The following is a 19,636-nucleotide window of genomic DNA, read 5'->3' on the forward strand; positions in this document are numbered from 1 at the left end:
TTGTTGTGCACCCAGGGTTGAGAACAGTTGTTTTAGATGGCAGATTCCTCCAGGATAAGGACAGTTTTTTATTCCTATGTACATATTTAAGTTACTGTTCCTGATTAGCAAAGAGCTTAGTCTATGACTCATGGTAGATCCTTAAAAATTATTTATGGATGGATACGTGGATAGATTAATGGGTGGAAAGGTGGAGGATGGATGGATGGATGATGGATGAGTGGATGGAAGATGGGTGGTTGGGTAGAGGATGGATGTGTGGGTAGGTAGAGGATGGATGGGTGAATGGATGGATGGATAGGTGGATGGATGGATGTGTGGATGAATGGGTGGATGGATGGATGTGTGGATGGGTGGATGGGTGGATGGATGGATGGGTGGATGGATGGATCAGTGCATGGATAGATGTGTGAATGTGTGGATGGATAGATGGCTAGATGGATGGATGGATGGTGGGTGGATATGTGGATGGTGGATGGATGGATGGATGGATGGATGGATGGATGGATGGATATGTGGATGGATGGATAGATGGATGGATGGATGGGTGGATGGGTGGATGGATGGATGGGTGGATGGATGGATCAGTGCATGGATAGATGTGTGGATGTGTGGATGGATAGATGGCTAGATGGATGGATGGATGGGTGGATATGTGGATGGTGGATGGATGGATGGATATGTGGATGGATGGATAGATGGATGGATGGATGGGTGGATGAACACAGGATGGTCTTGAGGAATCACAAATAACTTTAGGCCAATGATTAGCTTTGAATCCTTAGTAAAATCTCCTTATTTCTGTATCTGTAAAATACAGATAATAACTTCCTCTTTGAGTTGTTATGGACACTGATAGAGGGAAGACTCATGCAGTCCTTAGCACAGCGCCTGGCTTATAGGAACCACTTGAGAAATATTAGCCATCATTCACTGCTATTCAAGGGAAAATTGGATTTGAATTGTATCCTGTCTTCTGGAAGGAGAGGAAAAAATGTTGCGGAACTAAGAAAGCAAAGCTGAATAGAGAAAACTTTTTCATTTAAAATGCAGATACATTTTGCAGAAGCCAAGGCTGTATTCTCGTTGTTTCCTCTGAGAGGTGAGACCATGCCCAGGGGACAAGCTGGGCTGTCCGCTCTCAGACCTCCTGCATCTCTTCTGTCCTGGGCACAATAGGGTCTGATTTCAAGTTCCCATCTCATGAGTTCCTGCCTGGAGCTGGCAGATTTCGATTCATCTCCTCCCCCCAGCCAGATTGAGCTGCCCAGACCTTTGCCAGAGCCCTCACCTGGTGAGAGGCGGATCCGCTTTGCCTCTCCCACCCTTCTGCCTTTCCCAGCTGGCTTCCTGGGGGCCTTAGCACCCCGAATGACCTCTACCTGCATGGAACAGAAATCACACTCTGGGGACGCCGGTGTATGGGGAAGGAAATTGCCAACCCTCTCCTTATGAAAAAGGGCACCGACTATTATTAATTATCAGATGCCTTCCCTGGATAAAGAGCTCTCACCCCTGGCCGTGTCTCCTGGACTTCACACATTCTCCAGCCATTGTCTGCTGTATGTTGGTAACACCTCTCCTGTTGCTTGCTTACTGATTTTTCTTTAAAACTGCTCCCTTTCCGTAAATTCATTTTAAGAAGATGACGTAACACCAGCTCCAGAAATGGAAAGTTAGGCCTTTGCCAGTCTTGCTGTGATTCGCATACGCGTTAAAAAAGTAAGTTGGTGATGATTTACATAGAAGAGTGTGTGTTCACATCTCCCCTAAAACCCTCGCGCTCTGGGATTTATGGGCCTTGTTTCTTTCAGTCCTCAGGAACACCCCTATGAGGGACAAATGACTTGTTCGCTGTCATGTAGCCACTCAGTGAGAGTCAAATTTGGGGTGAGCGCTTCTGGACTGCTGATACAGTGCTCTGTCCCGCTGTGGTTGTCCCTGGCCTGAGAGCACCTTAAACCCCCCACCCAAGGGAGATGAGCTGATTCAGTTTGGAGACTTGTACCTTTTGTAGCAAAGACCTGCCTCAAGACATCTTGCTCTAGGAATTGTCTCATCTTATGGGGATCATTTAGAAGTGGCCCCTGGGGTCCAATTAGGCAACATTATAGTGGCTGCTGCTTGCAGAATCATTAGCTTTTTAATCCTCCCAGTGAGAGTTAAAAAAAAAAGTGTCAACATTCAAATTGGGCTCCCGGATTTAAGTGGCTTAAGCAAGGGCCCCAGAGAACGGAAAGCTAAGAATAGCTCCTGGCGTGGAGCGGTTCCCACTTGGCAGGTGCCTGCCTCTTGCAGTCCTGGCAGGCACCTGGTTATGAGGTATTGCCCCATCTTGTGGATGTGAAAACCGAGGCTTAGAGAGAGGCAGTGACAGGCACAAGGTCACACAGTTATCCTGCTGCAGCGTCAGGATTCGTGTTTGGGTCTGACCCCTTTGAGCCCGTGTGCTTTTTGGGGGGAAGAACATGAAGTTGACATGTTACAGACATTTGGGTTGGAGATCTGGCCCACGGTAGGTGCATGAATGCACAAAAATGAATGAACAGAGTGTGAATGTCTCCGCACGAGTTCCTTCACACAATCATAGTCACACAGAAGTGTGCATTCACACGCACAGACCTAGCTTTGGTTGCCTTGATTGGATCTTATGTCTTGATCCTTTCCATTATCTCCCGGCCCCGTAGGCATTTGAGTTCGTGACTTCTCGAGTGAAGATTTATGGTTACCAACCCGGAACTGGGATACTTTTTAATAATTTGCAGTTCTTGCTTAGCCAGTAGTCCCAAACCCTCACCAGTCAGAAGTGTGGTTTCCTGGGCTGCATGTCAGCACCACCCGGCAGCTTTCTTGCCCTGCCGGCCTGGAGTCTGCGTTTCCACAAGAGCCCCAGGCGAGTCCCGTGGGGGCACTGCCCTATGCCAACCAGTTTCTTCCTTCGCAACTTGTTATAATTGCAATTAACTACTTACTTGGGCAATTCCTTATTTGCCATCCATCTTCCCCACTACACAGGACGTTCCTGACTGCTTCAGCTCACGGTTAGAACCCAGCTCCTAGCACACGCCTGGTGCGTGGTGGGCCGTGGAATAAGTGAATGGATGAATGAGTTGAGTGAGTGAGTGAGTGAGCTCATTCCAGAGGTTTTGGCCCTCTGTTTAGTTAATCCTTCTCCCTCCAGCCATAGGAAGCTGGGGAGGAAGAGGAAGAAGCTTAGAGTTTTAAATTCAGAAGGAAACGGAGGAGGAGGCTGTCTGTTGCTCCCCACTTGAGAGCCAGCTGTCCCGTTTTATGTACCAGCCACGTCTTCTGGGACCCATGGTGAGGCTTGGAGATGGGCTACACCGGGTCAGGTCATTACAGCTGCTTTCACCTCTGGCAACGTGGATGTAAGGCTCCCTCAGTGAGTCCTCCGTTGACCTCAACCCCATGCGTCATGGCAAGTTCAGTGGCACTAACGAGGTTGACAACAGGAGGCTGTGGTCAGTGGAAGGCCATCCCCATCTACCAGGCTCCAGATCCCACCAGTAGGAGAGTAAGCTGCTGCTGCTTCTGAATGTGGTGTTTTCACCACCCTGAAGACGCTGGGGACTCACTGGGTGTGGGGTCTGAGGGTCACCTGCCCCTTGTGCTGATGGCCCCATGTTTTTTTTTTTTTTATTGTTTTTGAATGTTTATTCATTTTCGAAAGAGACAGAGCACAAGGAGGGGTGGGGCAGAGGGGGTGGCGGTACACAGAATCCAAAGCAGGCTCCAGGCTCTGAGCCGTCAGCCCAGAGCCCGACGCGGGGCTCGAACCCACGAACCGCGAGATCGCAACCTGAGCTGAAGTCGGACGCTTCACCGACTGGGCCACCCTGGCGCCCCTTGATGGCCCCATGTGTTTGTGTGGGGCTCACCATGAGCAGTGTGACCTCCTCCCAGATTGCCAGTTTGCTTGTACTCCTGCTGGCCCCTCCGCCAGACTCTGTGAGACTCCGGCCTCACGCGGGGACTCGTGACCACAGTCCACCCCCTCGCTACCCCTCCGGCAAGCTGTGGCACCGCGGTCGTGCTGCTGTGCAGAGCATCGTTGCCTTCAGGCAGTGACACTGCGGGGCTGTGGGCAGGGTTGTTTCTGGGCTGCATGGAAAGCTCGGTGGCCTGGCCTCCCGCATCTCCACCCTCAGTGCGTCTGTCGCTCTCTGACTGCCATCGGGGAAAGCTGTCAAATACAATGGCATTCAGAAAGTGGTAACGCGAGCAGCCAGGAGATCACCGAAAGACGTCCCGGGCTACCCCGAGGACCCAGTTGTCCCCTGTGGCTTGAATGATGATGTTCACTCCGTCTTCCACCTGGGGGCTGGCGTCCCGTACGGGACCAGCCTGCCAGGCCCACTTACCAGTATGCAGGTGATATGTTCATACATATGTGCACACAGGCCTCCTGGTCCTTGTGACCTCTGAGGACATCAGCCTTGGACCACAGCAAGGATGCCAGAGGGACAGAGAAGCTCTCTGCTCCCGGCCAGGCCCTGACCCACCTCTGCGTCCAAGGCACTGAACTTCACCGTCCTTGACCCGGTCCCACCCAGGCCCCCTGAAGAAGGGAAGGAGCGTAAGAGCCCCACCTCGTCACGTCCCATCAGGATTCCCGACGAGGTGTATACCGTCCCTACCTGGGAAAAAAGGCAGAAGGGAGCAGGGCAGGGAGGGAGATCATTCCCCACGTAATGTACTCATTTCCCAGGTTTTCATTCCCCCAAGGGTCCTGGATGAAAAGTTAAATGTGATACCCGCCCAAAAAGATAAAAGCCTGTGTTTCTCAAAAGTCACGCAGTCTGCAGCAGGAAGATCTCTTGTACTGAATACCCGTGTCTCGCTTGCACAGTCTTCCCGGGGGGGTTGCTGGGGCGGGAAAGGGAGAGTCTTGTAGGTTTGCAAAGCAGGGGAGGGAGACCTGCCCGCGTGGGGAAGGCAGGTTACTCAACAATTCAGAGCAGAGGAAGCTGGAGTGAAGCAAATATGCAAATCACGGCACGGAGGTTGGGGCAGAAAGATGCTTCAAATTTACAGAACGCCAGGTTAATCCGAGCCCATAGGAATGTTTGTTTCCATAAGACGCGATTTTTATGAATATTTACATACTTATTTAAGAAATCATATTCGAAATGTTTAATTCAGTAACTTATGTATTACTAAACGCACTCAAAACATGGGCTTTTACCGCTAATGAGAACTGTGTCTGCCTCGGAATGAGACTGTTCATCCTCTAGTCCTGGGGGAGGGCGGGGACGGGATGCTGGAGGTCCTTCCTGTTCGGGGCAGCGAACCCCAACCAGGGAGATAAATGAGCATTGAGTGAGCAACAACTGGGTGCCAGGGGCTTTCCTTGGCATTAGACCACAGCTGTTCTGGACGCACAGTGAGAAATATATTTTTGCACTCCTCTTCCTCACACACGCACGTGTGCACACGCCTCACACAGCACGTTCTCACATCTATAACTAGAGCAGAAGTCTCATCCAACCCCTTCTTCCCGCGGGCCATCCAGGCTGGTACTGTCCATTTGGTTTTACCGTTTAGCTCGAGCCAGACTCTCCGAATGGACTTCGGGACTCGCCCACCCTCGATCCGGGGCTTTGGGACTCCGGCAGAACTTAACTCTGCCAGGGAAGCGGTTCAGGAAACAGGCTTGGGGCTCCCAAGGCGCTTGGGTTCAAGTCCCGGCTCCGGTGCCCGTGGGCCGTGCGGCTTGAGTAGGGCCCTTAGCCTTCCCCGGTTTCTTCATCTGTACGGTGGGGACGGTGACTTCGCCCACCTTGTAGCACCGTTGTGAGGTCTAAGAGAGGGCACGCAGGTGAGCAGTAGCACAGGACCTGGCCCGTAGTGACCTCCTAGGTGCGTGGTAGGTAGCTGGTGCAGTGACGAAGCTGTCGCGGGCTGCCGCGCCCTGGTAGCGAAGAAAAACCCCGGAGCCAGACGGCCTGAGCTCAGAGCACACATCCGCCCCTGATGACCCCTGTGGCCTTGGGTGAGTTAGTTAAACTGTCTGTGCCTCCAGCTCTTCGCCTGCGACATGGGGGTATGAATAGAACACTCCTCGTGGGGTGATTCCGAGGATTAACAATAACGCGTCCGAGTAACACGCTTAGAGCTTGGCGGGTAACAAGCACGGGGTAAATGTGTCTTCGTCTTCACGCATCCTTGTGAGATCAGTTTCCCCCCATTTCACAGCTGGGAACACTGAGGTCCAGAGACTCTGGGCAGGCTTCCCCCAGGTCTCGTTGATACCAAGTGGTAGAGTTGAAATTGCAAGTTCTGAGCCCCCCGTCCGGGCCTGAGAGAGGCTCAGAGTTCTGGGGACCCGAGAGCATTTCTCAGGAGGCACAGGGACGCTCCAGCCGCGTGCCCCAGTACGTAGGCACTGACCTACGCACCGGGGAGTGTGAGTGGGGAGGTTGGTGCGACCGGTGGGCACGTAATCTAGTATTGGCCTGGGCGTCACGGTGACGACGTTGAGTTTTCCTGTTAGAGATGACATAACGTGGTCCCCAGTGGACTGTCCACGTGTAAAATCGGCTTCTTGAAAATACCTCTCTTGGGCTGAATTCCGTCACCTCTTGCCTTATTGTCTTCCACTGATGGCTGGATGCTGTGTGCCGAGGGGCACGGTTGAATCAGGAGCTCAGGCCCCTTCTGTCTTCCTGCTGCACACTCTACCTGGAGCCTAGGAGATGCGTCAGCGTGTGGCTTCCCCTAAGTGCTGGGGCCAGCCCCACCTGAACCCCATGGGCTGAAACTGGGTGGTGGGGGGGAGGGGAAGAACGTCAAGATGATGTCATCAGGAGAAGAGAAATGGATGTTGGCCAATCAAAACCAACTGGTAGCCGTCATTCTTGGGTTCTCGGGGCTGTGCCGTTGAGGCAGGGAACGGGATAGTTCTCCATCCAGGAGTGGAAATGGCAGCAGCCTGGGAGTCAGGAAGCCTGGTCCAGGTCCCAGTTTGTGCTGCTGTCTAGTTATGGGGCCTAGCTCAAGAGTGTTCTTTCTGTCCCTTTGGCCTCGGTGTCCCCATCCGTGCACGGGGTAAGGGGGAGGGTTCTACCCCGATGTTTCAAGATGTTATAGACTCTTTACATGTGGTCCTTCAGTTAGTATCCGGAGATGAAACTCGCCCAGAGAGGGGTTTTGAGGAAGAAACGCTAAAACGTTGTGCCTCGAATGAGCTTTTGTGGTTGAGAAAGTCCCTAGCAGCAATTCTCCAAGGTTCTTCCCACTCAGGGGAGCAGCTAAAGTCAGAGCATTAGTGGATCATCACTCCGACAGCTAAAGCCCTTCCAATTTTTCTTTTCCCTCCAGGCATCACCGCATCGGCCCCTCCGAGCGTGTCTCCGCTCTTCGCAAGGTGAGCACCCTTGCCCGCCTCCTCTGCCTCCCTACCTTTCCCCTCCTTGTGGGGCTGAGGCTCTGGGGCCTGAATCCCCAGAGAGGAATCCCAGCACCAGCACTTACCAGCTGAGCCACATGACTCCACCTCCCAGGCCTCGGTCTCCCCATCTGGAAAAGGGGGAGACCGTCACGACGCCCGCCCCCTTGAAATGAGTTAAAACATGTTAAAAGGCCTTAGAATGAAGCCTGGAGCCGAGTGTCGAGTGTTGGCTCTTACTTCCTCCCTTCTTCTCTTTGTTCTTTGTCCGTCCTTCCTTCCCTTTCCCTCCCCTTCCTCCTTCCTTTCTTCTCCCTCCTTTTCACTCTCCCTCCTCTACTCTGTCCCTGCCTTCCCTCCCTTTCCTGCTGTCCCTGCCCACCTCTTGCCTTCTGTCCTCTGCCCAGTGAGTGGAGGAGACAGGCCAGTAAAGCAGAGACCCCCTCAGGTGGACGGGCAACATCAGTGTTGCACCAGAGGCGTGCGAAGGGCAGAGTGAGCTCCCTGATGGCCACGGCTTCCGGAGAGCCCTCGGTGGTCAAGGTGCTCTTGGCCTAAAGGGTCAGCTCCTCCGTATGTGGACACGCACCTCCCTTGACAACACTGGAGAAGCAGTTTGGAAGGAACACACTTTCTCAGCCTTCCTTTCCTTGCAGACATTTTGGGGATTGTTAGTAGCAACAGAGGTCTGTTCGATCCACCTAAACTCTTCTTTAAGGCAGTGGAATTGGAGAGTTCCACTCCTCTTTCTCTAGGTTTTCACCATAGCCCCAGATGAATCCGCAAGGGAGAAAGGGGTTCTGATGGGAAGCCGGAGTTGGTCGCCTGGAATTTCCACCTTCTCGATCGAAGGACAGGTGTAACTTGGGAGTAGGCTCAGATAAGGTTCTATGCTCAGCCCTGAGTCCCGAGTATCGGGACTCATGCTCAGGCGCGACAGAGAGCGAGAATGTTGGCAGCTGAGACGCCCTCCAGGACTGGTTCTGGCGTCTCCAAGTCCAGTGAGTTCCTCACGCACTTTGGAACAAGTTCCCCAACCCTTTATCAGCGTAGAAGTCAAAAGGAAAGGAGGGCAGGAGAACATCTTTTTGTAATTCCATAAACCTTTGTACCCATCTCACACCTGCTGTGAGGCTTCTTACATAGAAGGAATTCGGGAAAGGAAGAGATTTTAACTAACATGATATAACCAGGGGTACCTGAGTGGCTCAGTCAGTTAAGAATCCGAGTTCGGTTCAGGTCATGAGCTCACGGTTCATGAGTTCGAGCCCCGCGTTGGGCCCTGTGCTGACAGCTCACAGCTCAGAGCCTGGAGCCTGCTTCAGATTCTGTCTCTGTCTCTCTGCCCCTTCCCCTCTCGCTTGCTTTCTCTCTCTCTCTCTCTCTCTCTTTCTCTCTAGTAACATTTCAAAAAAAATTTTTTAAATAAATAAAGTGATGTAACCAAAATGGAATCCAGTCCAGAGTTGGGGATCTCATTAACATCTACTGGCAAGCTGGCTGGTTAGAGCAGGTGGGTACAGGATGTCGGGTGCAGAAGGCCCTAGTGTCCCCGTGTGTGAGCTAAAGAAAGAGACTGGCCCAGTGAAGTGGTTAAGGGTGCAGCCTCTGGAACCGGGTTCAAAGTCTGCATCAGCTGTGCAATCCTAGTATGTTCGTTCTGTCTCTGCCTCTGTTTTCTTGTCTGTAAAATGGGGATAAGGATAGTAACTACCTCCAGGGTCGTTGTAGTTGTATGAGGTTTAAAGGAGCCAGTCTACATAAAGGAATTAGGAAGGTGCCTGGCACGTAACGGGCACAAGAATTTTTAGCTGTTTTTATCACTAAAGGAGGTGGACCCGGTGGGGGCTGTTACAGACAGAGTGTGGTGGTTCAAGACGTGGCCACTACTCAAATTGGTTGGTAAAGCCACACAGGAGTGCAGACCTAGGCTTTGTAAGTGTTGGGGGGAGTGGGAGGAGGGGGGACGGGAAAAGAGAAACCTCCTGGTTTGAAACTGTTGGCAATGAATTCAGATTAAAGAAATAAATAACTGCATGAGCCAAAGAAATTATCCATTATCAGGGATCCATGGACTGTGCATGACCATCTTGTCCCCTTCTGCTAGAATAACCCCCCCCTTGATGTGACTTATCGCTGCTTGCAGGGCTGGGCCAATCTCAGTCTCTAAGTGAGAAGAGATGCAGTTTTGTGGTTGTAATTGTGAACCCTGGAGTCAGATTCCCGAGTTGAAATTCTAGATCCCCCGCTTTCTAGCTGTGACCTCAGGTCTCGGGGCTTTGGCTTCCTCTTCTTGAAAGTGGGAGTTACAAGAACCCCCCCCCCCCCCGCCCACCCCAGAGAGTTGATGTGAGCATCTGATGAGATATAATGCACGTATCGGGCCTGTGTGACACATTTCGAGCCTGTGGTAAGAGCACAGTGATTGGGAAGCACTCATTCATTATATTACAGATGTCCTAGTAAGTGGCCCTTTAAATCCCAGGCCTTCATGGAACCTGTTACTCACCATGGAGTGCAGAATCCATTTGTGTTCTTGGGTTGCGTGTAACGGAATATGGCCTCCAGCTGATGTTAGCCCAAAAGGACCTATCCGGAAAATCTGGGGCAGCTCCCTGTGTAAGTGAGAGTGGAATAATCAGGCCTTGAGAAAGACCAAGAAAAGGACAGCTTCTGGGATCCAAGCAATAGGAAGGAACGAAAAGTCAGGCTCCTCAGAGTGTAGCTGCTGGAATGAACTATTCAGCCCAAGACTTAAATTCCCGGGACAGGATCTGATTGGATGAATTCCGTCACGAGCCCACCCCTTGGCTAAGAGCAGGGCATCTTGATTGACAGCCGTGTCCCAGCTGCAGTCAACTGAAGTGGTGTCTGAGTTAGGACGGAGAGGAGAGGACAGATAGGCCTGTGCTGCAGTAGTCAGTGGTGTGGACCCAGTGACTTCACACAACAAAGGCTTGTTTCTTCCTCAAAGTTCCGTGCGGATTCGGTGAAACTCTCCGGGGCATCTCTCCTCTACACGCTGACTCAGGATCCAGGAGATATCCGTACCGTAGCTCTGACGTCTCAACCCTGACACTTGCTGCCAACAGAGGAGAGAGGGCAGGAGGGTCGCAGGGGATGGTTTTATTGGCCAGACCTGGGCATGGCTCATACATTCTACGGGGCAGAATCCGGTCGCGTGGTCGACCCTGACTGCAAGGCAGGCAAGAAATAAAACCTCCCTGGGGCCCAGGAAGGGGAAAAGGAAATGGGATTTGATGAACAGCTAAGTTGTCGTCTCTGCCCTGGAAGGAGTTAAATACCCAAAGGAAAATGATAGCCGTGACGCCGAGATAAGGGGGATGGGGTGGTAGCCTGGCTTCGGAGATGTAATCTTCTCTTTTTCCATGCAGGTCTTGTCCACGTGTCCTGCACAGCCAGCCTCCCACGGCCATGGCAGCCTACGGCCAGACACAGTACAGTGCAGGGGTCCAGCCAGCTGCCCCTTATACCACTTGCCCACCTCCGGCACAAGCCTATGGAATCCCTTCTTACAGTGAGTACCAGACCAAGCCCTCGCTCTCCCCCTGGGGTCCCCAACATTGTGGTCTTTCTTCTGTCCTGCTGCCTCCGTTAAATGCAAAATGACAAATGCAGCCAGCCTCATTTTGGAATGGGGATAGAGGGAAAGGACGGACACATTTAAATACGGTTCTAGTTCGACAGATTCTATCAAGGCCTCTTTTGCTTGCAAGAGTAAGAAACTTAACCCAAGCCAGGTTAGGAAAAATGGAAATGTAATGACTCTCATACGGGGAAATCTAGAGATACAGCTAACATCAAGTACGGCCGGACCCGGGTGCTCAGGGGAGGTCAGGCGTACCACAGCGCGCTCCAGATTCGGACGTTTTCCTCTGCGTTGGCTTTGATCCCACACGGGTTTTTCCCATGTGGCAGCAAAATGGTGCCCGTCCCTCCGGGTTGGCATCCTTTTAGCTCAGCACAGCCAGTGGAAGGAGAGCCCATCTTTCCCAGCGGCCCCACCAGAATCCCTAGCAGCCCTCGTTGGCCCAAATTGGGTCACGTGACAATGCTTCAAGCTAGTCATGGAGGTGAACATGAGAGAGAGAAGGAGGCCGAAGTGTGTGGATTGTATCTGAGGGAGAGATGGTTCTCGCGAAGGAGAGTAAGCGGATGCCGGGAAGGCAAAAACAACAGACCTACAGATCGTGACTGTCAGAACCTTATTGCTACAAATCAAAGAGTCTGTGAACCTGGCCCAGCATCCACCGCTCACCTGCCCCCATCTGTACGGGTCAGGGTTCTCCAGAGAGGCAGAACCAATGGGATGGAGATATCTATATCTATATCTATATCTATATCTATATCTATATCTATATATTGAGACAGAGAGAGAGACAGAGAGAGAGAGAGAGAGAGAGAGAGAGAGATGATAGGAACTGGCTCCCCCAGTTATGGAGGCTGGGAAGTTACAAGATCTGAGGTTGGCAAGCTGGAGACCCAAGAGAGCCCATGGTGGCATTCCAATTTGAGTCCAAAGGCCAGAGAAAAGGAGGGGTAATGGTATAAATTCTGGTCTAAAAGTAGGCGGGCCCAAGACCCAAAAAAGGCTGACTTTTCAGCTCCAGTCTGAAGACAGGAAAAGACTGATGTCCCAGGTCAAACACTCAGATAGAAGGAGTCACCTCTTACTTAGTTAGCCTTTTTGTTCTATTCATGTCTTCACTTGATTAGGTGAGGCCCACCCACATTAGGGAGGGCAATCTGCTTATTCAGTCTACAGATTCAAATGTTAGTCTCCTTCAGAGACACTCACACACAGACGTACCCAAGATAATGTTTGACCAACTGTCTGGGCAACTTGTGGCCCAGTGAGGGTGACACATAAAATTAACTGTCACACTGCCTATGGCTTATATTCATGCTAGTCCTTCCCATCTTAACTGATGTATCAACCCAAATCTCTTTTGGTAGCAAATGACAAAAATCCAGTGCTAATTAGCTTAAGGAAATAAGGGTGTTGACTGTAAACCATAGCTGAACAATCTTAGGGTATGAGCTTCAGGCAGGGCTAAATCCAGGTACTCAAGTGATGATATGAAGAATCAGTCTCTCTGCTTTCCTTTGGAAGGTTAACCTTCATTCTGAGACTTTCCCACTGTGGTGTCAAAGACAGCCCTCGCAGTTCCAAGCTGTACCTCCCCCCAAAAGAGAGCTTCTCTCGTCCAGGACTTCCTGTACCATCCCAGGGATTCCTCTGACTGGACTCCCAGTCACTGGGGCAGAGACACTGGGGCAGAGAAGATAGAATGCTCTGGATGGCCACATTTGGCCACATATCCACCCATGGAACCACGAGTCAGGTCAAGCTCATCCAAGAGAACCGAACTGAATGTAGGGCAAGGTAGTCCCCGGAGGAGGAAGGGACAGGTAGAAACCACAGATGCCTAGTGGAAAGGTAGTCAGGAGACCTGGCTTCTGGGCCCAGCTGCCTCTGACCTTCCCAGGCCTCGGTTTCGTCATCTGTTAAATGAACGTATCATCTCATCTTCCCAACTCGATGGTGTGGCTCAAGCGCAGAGACTGAGTCTTTCCTTTTTTTCCCTTCCTTTTCTCCCTCTCTACCTCTGCTCTGTTCTTGTGTTCATTCATTCATTCATTAATTCATTCACTCAGCATTGGGTCGTGTGCTAGGCACACAGAGGCCAACAAAGCAGAATGGGCCCTCTGTGGAGCTTACAGTCTGCAACAGAGGCTGAAAAGTAAAGGCCAGTGGGTAATGTGGGTATCTCTTTTAACCTATAAAACATGCTTAACATTTAAAAAATTAATTGCTAATTTTAGGAGCACTTAGGTGGCTCAGTTGGTGAAGTGTCTAACTTGATTTCAGCTCAGGTCATGATCTCATGCTCGTGAGATTGAGCCCATGTCTGGATCTGAGCCAAATGTACCTTGCTCGGGGTTCTCTCTCCCTCTCTCTCTCTCTACCCGTCCCCCACGCACATGCACATTCTCCCACGCACGTGCGTGCATGCTCTCTCTCCCTCAAAAGTAAATAAACATTTAAAAAAATAAACATTTACAAAAAATAAATCAATTGCCAATTTTAAAATGCGAAATGCTAATGTAAAAATTTACATTTCTGGGGTGCCTGGGTGGCTCAGTCGGTTAAGCATCTGACTTCGGCTCAGGTCATGATCTCACGGCTTGGGAGTTCGAGATCCACATCGGGTTGTGCGCTGACAGCTTAGAGCCTGAAGCCTGCTCCGATCTCTGTCTCCCTCTATTTCTGTCCCTCCCCCGCTCATGCTTTCTCTCTCTCTCTCTCTCTTTCAAGAATAAACATTAAAACATTTTTTTTTTAATTTAAAGATTCTCTCCATCTCTACCCCTGTGCCCCCCTCACACTTGTTCTCTAAAATTAAAAAAAAAAAAAATTATATATTTCTAACGTCTTTCAAAAGAGAGAGAGAGATGATCCGGCAGCACTGAGCCCACATTCTTTTTTGTGTCAGGAATAGGTGACTCTGAGTCAGGCTGTGCCCATTAGCCTAAATTTGTCATGCTCCCCACCCAGCCCACATGGCTCTCTTGAATTATCTGCCTGTCCCCCAAAGACGTTTGAGTTTGCACCTCCTGGCCTAAAGGGAGAAAAACATTTTAAGATTTACAAATCTTCGCGTGTTTCGAACTATGCTCTGTGATACGAGGAAGAGAAGTCAGTTATGAGGGAGAACGGGAGGAAGGCTTCATCTAGGCTCCAGCTTTGGGGAGGCCTTTTAGACAAAGAGCTGGTTCAGCATCCTAAGAACTGAGGCAGCCTCCAGGCAGGGGGGCCGCCCGTCAGAAGTCAGAAAGCCCCGAGATGGGAGGAATTTGGAGAGTCCCAGGAGCCCAATAGCCACAGCACAGTGAGGGATGAGGTGGGTGAGGCGGGCACCCACCCCGCGAGGCCTGGGAAGGATTTGAGGTTTTATTCCGAGCGAAACGGGAACTCGTTGGCAGGTTTATAAGCAGAGGGCTAAACGCTAGCTAGCTACAGTCTGGGTTTTTTTCCCAGATCGCGTCAGCCGCCGTGGGGAGCTTGGATTGGAGGGAAGGAAGAAGGCAGCAGGCAGGCTGGTCAGAGACTGAGGAGGAGTGCGGGGTGACAGTGGTGGCCCGGGGCAGGGCAGTGCATCGACTGAATAGACAGGGGGTGATTCTAGGGGTAGGAGTGGTGGGTCCTGTTGGGGCAACAGGCCAGGCGTTGGAAATAGTCACCGTCGCTGAGCTGCCGTCGCCTCAGTCCTCAATGTTCTCTGTCCTTGGGGGTAAAGAACCAGCTCAGGGTCCCCTAGCTGGTCGGTGGCATTAGACCCAAAGTAGCCTGGCCCTGGAGTCCAGTCTCTTCATCACTGAGCTCTAGTGCCTGAGCCTGCATCCCATAAATCCTAGGGGATTACCTGTGACAGTCCTCGGCCCACAGGTGTGGACATTGTTTCCAGCCCTCTGTCCCTCCTGTGCTAGAAGGCTTGTGATATAATCCCGCCTAAGCTACCCCACCTGGCTGACAGCCAGGGACACCGAAGCCGTATTATTTTTCGGCATAAAAGAGAAAACCGGCCCTGTGTCCAGACACAACGTGGCAGGTGGTACAAGCATATGTCCTGGGCTCACCGCCCCCCCCCCCCCCGCCACATACTGGTCCTGACACACTGGACAAGCCCCTTCAGTTTCCTGCTTCGCGCAGCGGGGGTGCTACTCGCCTCCTCGCCATTACTGTGAAGATAGACGAGGCTGTCTGTGTCAGAGGTCGGCCACCGTTGTCTGCAAAGGTCCGGATGGTCCTTCTGGCTCTGCGGACCCTAGAGTCCCTGTCGCAGCCATTCAGCTCCGCCACCATAGTGTGAAGGCAGCCGGACGATATGGAAACTGTGTGTCTGTGTCTGTGTTCCAATAAAGCTTTATTTACACAGACAGGAAGTAGGCCAGACTTGGTCCACAGACCGTGATTGGCCAACCCCTGATCTCTGCGAAGGGATCAGCTCACAGGGCTGGCCCAAGGGACATACTCAATCAAGACAGCAGGGTCTTGCCAGGCTGCCACACACACCTGGAATGTTCATGTCGCTGAACAATGACAGGTAGGATGAAAAGCCATTTTCCTTCACCTGTGCCTGCGCCTGAGCAAGCAGTGTTTGCTCATTGTCTGGACAAACCTTGTTGAATCTTGTTAGGAAGCTTTTTCAGTGCTCCTTGGCAAACAGCATTATTTACTTTTGTGCAAATAGCTTCAAGGAAGTGACACATTTGAGCAAGCTAGAGGGAAGAAGGTGAGCGGTATTGAAATTGTTTTTCCTCGATTTGTTACGCAACGTTTAAGACATCGGTAAAAGCCTGAAGACGAACACTACAAATACCACGAGCTGGAATCCAACGTAAGAGATAAAAAGCATAAAAGGTCATCTCCCTTTCTTCTCAGAGACACCCACATGCCTGGAGTTGATGTTTATCATCCCTCTGCATTTCTTTATGTAGACTAGGGGTCAGCAAACTTTTTCTGTGAAGAGCCTGATAGTAAATATTTTTAGCTTTGCAGGCCCTACAGTCTTTCACAGTCACGAAGCTCTTCCATTCTAATGCAGAAGAAGCCATCCTCCACAAACGAATGGATGTGTCTGTGTTCCGATAAAACTTCATTTGCAAAAAACAGGCATCAAGCCCCATTTGGCCCATGGGCCTATGTAGAGTATTGTTTTGCGTGTTTTACAACTTTATAGACGTTGTTTCTTTTAGTCTCTATTCTTTTGACACCTGCTTTTTCTGCCCACCCTTAGGTCTTATATGAAACTTATCCCTGTTTGTGCCTGTGGCCGTAGTTCATTCATTTTCACTCTGTGTAATATTCCATATTCCATTATTTGATTGTGCCACAACTCATGTATCTGTTTTTTTAAACTATTTTTTTTATTTTTTTGAGGGGGGAGGGGCAGAGGGGAGGGGGAGGGAGAGAGAGAGGGAGACAGAGATTGAGAGAGAATCTTAGCAGGCTCCACACCCAGCACGGAGCCTGACGCAGGGCTCGATCTCACAACCACGAGATCATGACCTGAGCCAAAATCGAGTCAGATACTTCACCAACTGAGCCACCCAGGGGTCCGTCATTTATCTCTTATACCCCAAACTTAATCACTTAAAACAACACTGGTAAACTATTTCTGGTGCTTCTGTGGATTGGCTGGGTAGACTCTCTCCTGGTCTCCCTGGGGTCTCTCATGAAGCTGCATTTGGCTGGCAGGTCGGCTGGCATGGGTCCCTCCACCTGCCTTTTAATCCTGTGCTTGCTCACAGCATGCTGGTGTCAGGTTTCCAGGAGGGCAGAGTTGGGGCGCATGAGTGGCTCAATCAGTTGAGCATCCCTCTCTTGATTTAGGCTCAGGTCATGATCTCAGGGTTTGTGAGATCAAGCCCCACATTGGGCTCATGCTGACTGCACAGAACCTGCTTGGGATTCTCTCTCCCTCGCTCTCTCTCTCTCTGCCTCTCCTCCACTCGTGCTCTCTCTCTCTCTCTCTCTCTCAAAATAAATGGACTTTAAAAAAAAAAAGAGGAGGGCAGAGGTAGGAGCTTCAAAGGCACTTGACAGCTAGTCTCCAGAACTCCCATCACTCAACCACTTCTATCAGTCGAAACAAGTTACAAGGCCAGTGGAGATTCTAGAAGTACAAAAATGGACTCTGCCTCTTGACAAGAGAACCTGGTCATGTTTTTCAGTCTACCCTAGAATATCTCAGTCTCTTAAAGAAGCAGAAGTCTTCCCCAACAGGAAGTGAACGTGTTGGCATCTGATGGTGGGTGACATTGGGAATTCAGGAACCAGGAAAAAGAATTCAATACTCTGAGCATATAATAGACTCCCCATGTCTGTCTTACAGAATCCTTTGATATCTTGTGTGTTGCTCAGAACAGTGGACCATCCTCCGTGCTGGGGAGGGCTTCCTGGGGGTAGAAAGCAGGGACGCTTCTCTTTTCCTTTGCTCCTCCGTGTTTTGGAAGCATTGTCTTCATTCGCGAGACTGAATGGGTGAAAAAGAAGGAACTGCCTTTACAAAACTGGAGCCAGAACTAGAAATATCCCTTAAAGAGATATAAAAAGGGACGCCAGGGTGGCTCAGTCAGTTAAGGGTCCAGCTCTTGGTTTCAGCTGAGGTCATGACCTCACCGTTCATGAGATCGAGCCCCGCGTTGGGCTATGCACAGACGGCACAGATTCCCTCTCTTGGGATTCTCTCTCTCCCCGTCTGCCCCGTCCCCTGCTTATGCTCGCCCTCTCACTCGCTCTGTCTCAAAGATAAATAAATAAGCTTAAAAAAGTAAAGAGATAGAAACATAAACAGCGTGGAGATACTATTTTACACCTGTTAGGTAGACAGAGATAAGCAGATTTTATTACATTTTCAATAAAAATACAATCTGTGGGCTACTGATGGTGGATCAAGCCGCTTGCCTCAGTACAGTCCCTTCTCCAGCCAGCTGCTCATGGAATCGGTGCCTGTGCTCTGGGGAAGCATGTCAGACTGTGGCTGAAGCAAACGACACATTTGTAACTGTGGCCTTTGGAGAAGCAGGTTCCTCCCACAAGAAGAGTGGAGAGTGTGTCTTAGATTAAGTGGCGGCATCTTTACAGAGGAAGGATGGTTCATTTAACACTCACCCCCAAATCTTGATGGACATTAACCACACATGGCCCTACTCTGTAGAGTAGGGGTTGAAAACTCACTACCCTGAGAGCCAGGCAGGGAGCATGAGGCATATACAAAATATGGGTCCCTCTTTTTTTTTTTTAATTTTTTTAATGTTTTTATTTATTTTTGAGACAGAGAGAGACAGAGCATGAGCAGGGGAGGGGCAGAGAGAGAGGGAGACACAGAATCCGAAGCAGGCTCCAGGCTCTGAGCTGTTGCACAGAGCCCAATGCGGGGCTCGAACCCACCAACTGCGAGATCATGACCTGAGCCGAAGTCGGATGCTTAACCAACTGAGCCACCCAGGCGCCCCAATATGGGTCCCTCTTGACCTGCCTTTCCCTTTCCTACTTTTGATAGGGTCCTAGCATGTGAAAAAAAAAAAAAAAAAGAGTACAACTGCAATGAAAAGACAGCACTGAAAGCAGACATTTATGTTTCAGGGACAGTGCAGTATCTATAGTGACCCCAGGGAACCTATGGGGATAGGCTGTGTCATCACATGGGAATGCAGGCATGGTGTTGCTAGACCATCTTGCTGTTCAAATGAAGCCATAAGTCCAGATTATTTGGTGAAATCTCCTGGTTTTTCAACAAAACCGACTAATTTCATATTTTCCTTAAAAATATGCAGGCCAAGCAAAATACGTTTATGGGCTAACTGTGCCTCACAAGCCACCGGTTTGCAGCTCCTGATTTGGAAACTGATAAAATTGTGTGCTCTCTTGGTTCAGACGCTCTTCTGCAGGTGACAAGGAAGCATCCTAATCATGTGTCCCCGGTGCCTCTTTTTCCTCCTTCCAAGGTATCAAGACAGAAGACAGCTTGAACCATTCCCCCAGCCAGAGTGGATTCCTCAGCTACGGCTCCAGCTTCAGCACCCCACCCACTGGACAGAGCCCGTACACCTACCAGATGCACGGTCAGTGTGGCGCTGCGGCCCCTTCCTGTCCACCTCCAAGGCACTGCCTGACTTAGGTGTCCAGTCATTCATTCGTTTGCTTGCCAGATTTATTGAGCGCCTACTATGTGCCAGAATCTATCTCCAGGAGTTAGAGCGGTGGACAGAAGAGAACAGATATGAGATCTGCCCTTATGGCAATTGCACGGCAGGAGGGAGAGATGGACAGTAAACAAGGCAACAAATAAACCAGCTAATTTTGGAAGAAGTTGAGTGCCGTGAAGCAAATAGACATGGAGTTTGGGTGGAGAGTGATGAGCAATTTAAGGGTCAGGAATGGTGAGATATACAACTGTAGATGGAGTCATGAGGGCAGACTCTGAAGAGATGACATGGGACAGACACACAAAGAGGTAGGAGGACTCGGCCATGTACAGGCCTGGAGGAAGAGCATTCCAGGTCGCGGGAACAGCCAGTGCGAAAGCGGTATGCGGGGCAATGTCTTGATGTGTTTGAGGCACAGAACAGAGACCAGCAAGGCTGGAGCAGGATTCAAGGGGTGTGGGAGGAGAGAGTGTTGGAGAGAGAACAGAGCCA

General features: G+C 50.6%; 1 protein-coding gene across 4 annotated transcripts in view; it reads left to right on the forward strand.

Annotated features, from left to right (window-relative positions):
* The window catches only part of EYA2 (EYA transcriptional coactivator and phosphatase 2), a 261,177-nt gene that overhangs the window by 90,034 nt on the left and 151,507 nt on the right, over positions 1 to 19,636 (forward strand). For 2 of the 4 annotated variants that reach the window (XM_058685842.1, XM_058685841.1), the window contains exons 3-5: positions 7,342 to 7,387; positions 10,804 to 10,946; positions 18,944 to 19,060. In XM_058685842.1, the coding sequence (XP_058541825.1) occupies positions 7,342 to 7,387; positions 10,804 to 10,946; positions 18,944 to 19,060 (306 nt within the window). Of the gene's footprint in view, positions 1 to 7,341; positions 7,388 to 9,928; positions 10,028 to 10,803; positions 10,947 to 18,943; positions 19,061 to 19,636 lie in introns of those variants that run through there. The other 2 variants (XM_058685843.1, XM_058685844.1) reach the window with 2 other exon arrangements.

The sequence above is a fragment of the Neofelis nebulosa genome, chromosome 9 (genome assembly GCF_028018385.1).
Source record: "Neofelis nebulosa isolate mNeoNeb1 chromosome 9, mNeoNeb1.pri, whole genome shotgun sequence".
Lineage (NCBI taxonomy): Eukaryota > Metazoa > Chordata > Mammalia > Carnivora > Felidae > Neofelis > Neofelis nebulosa.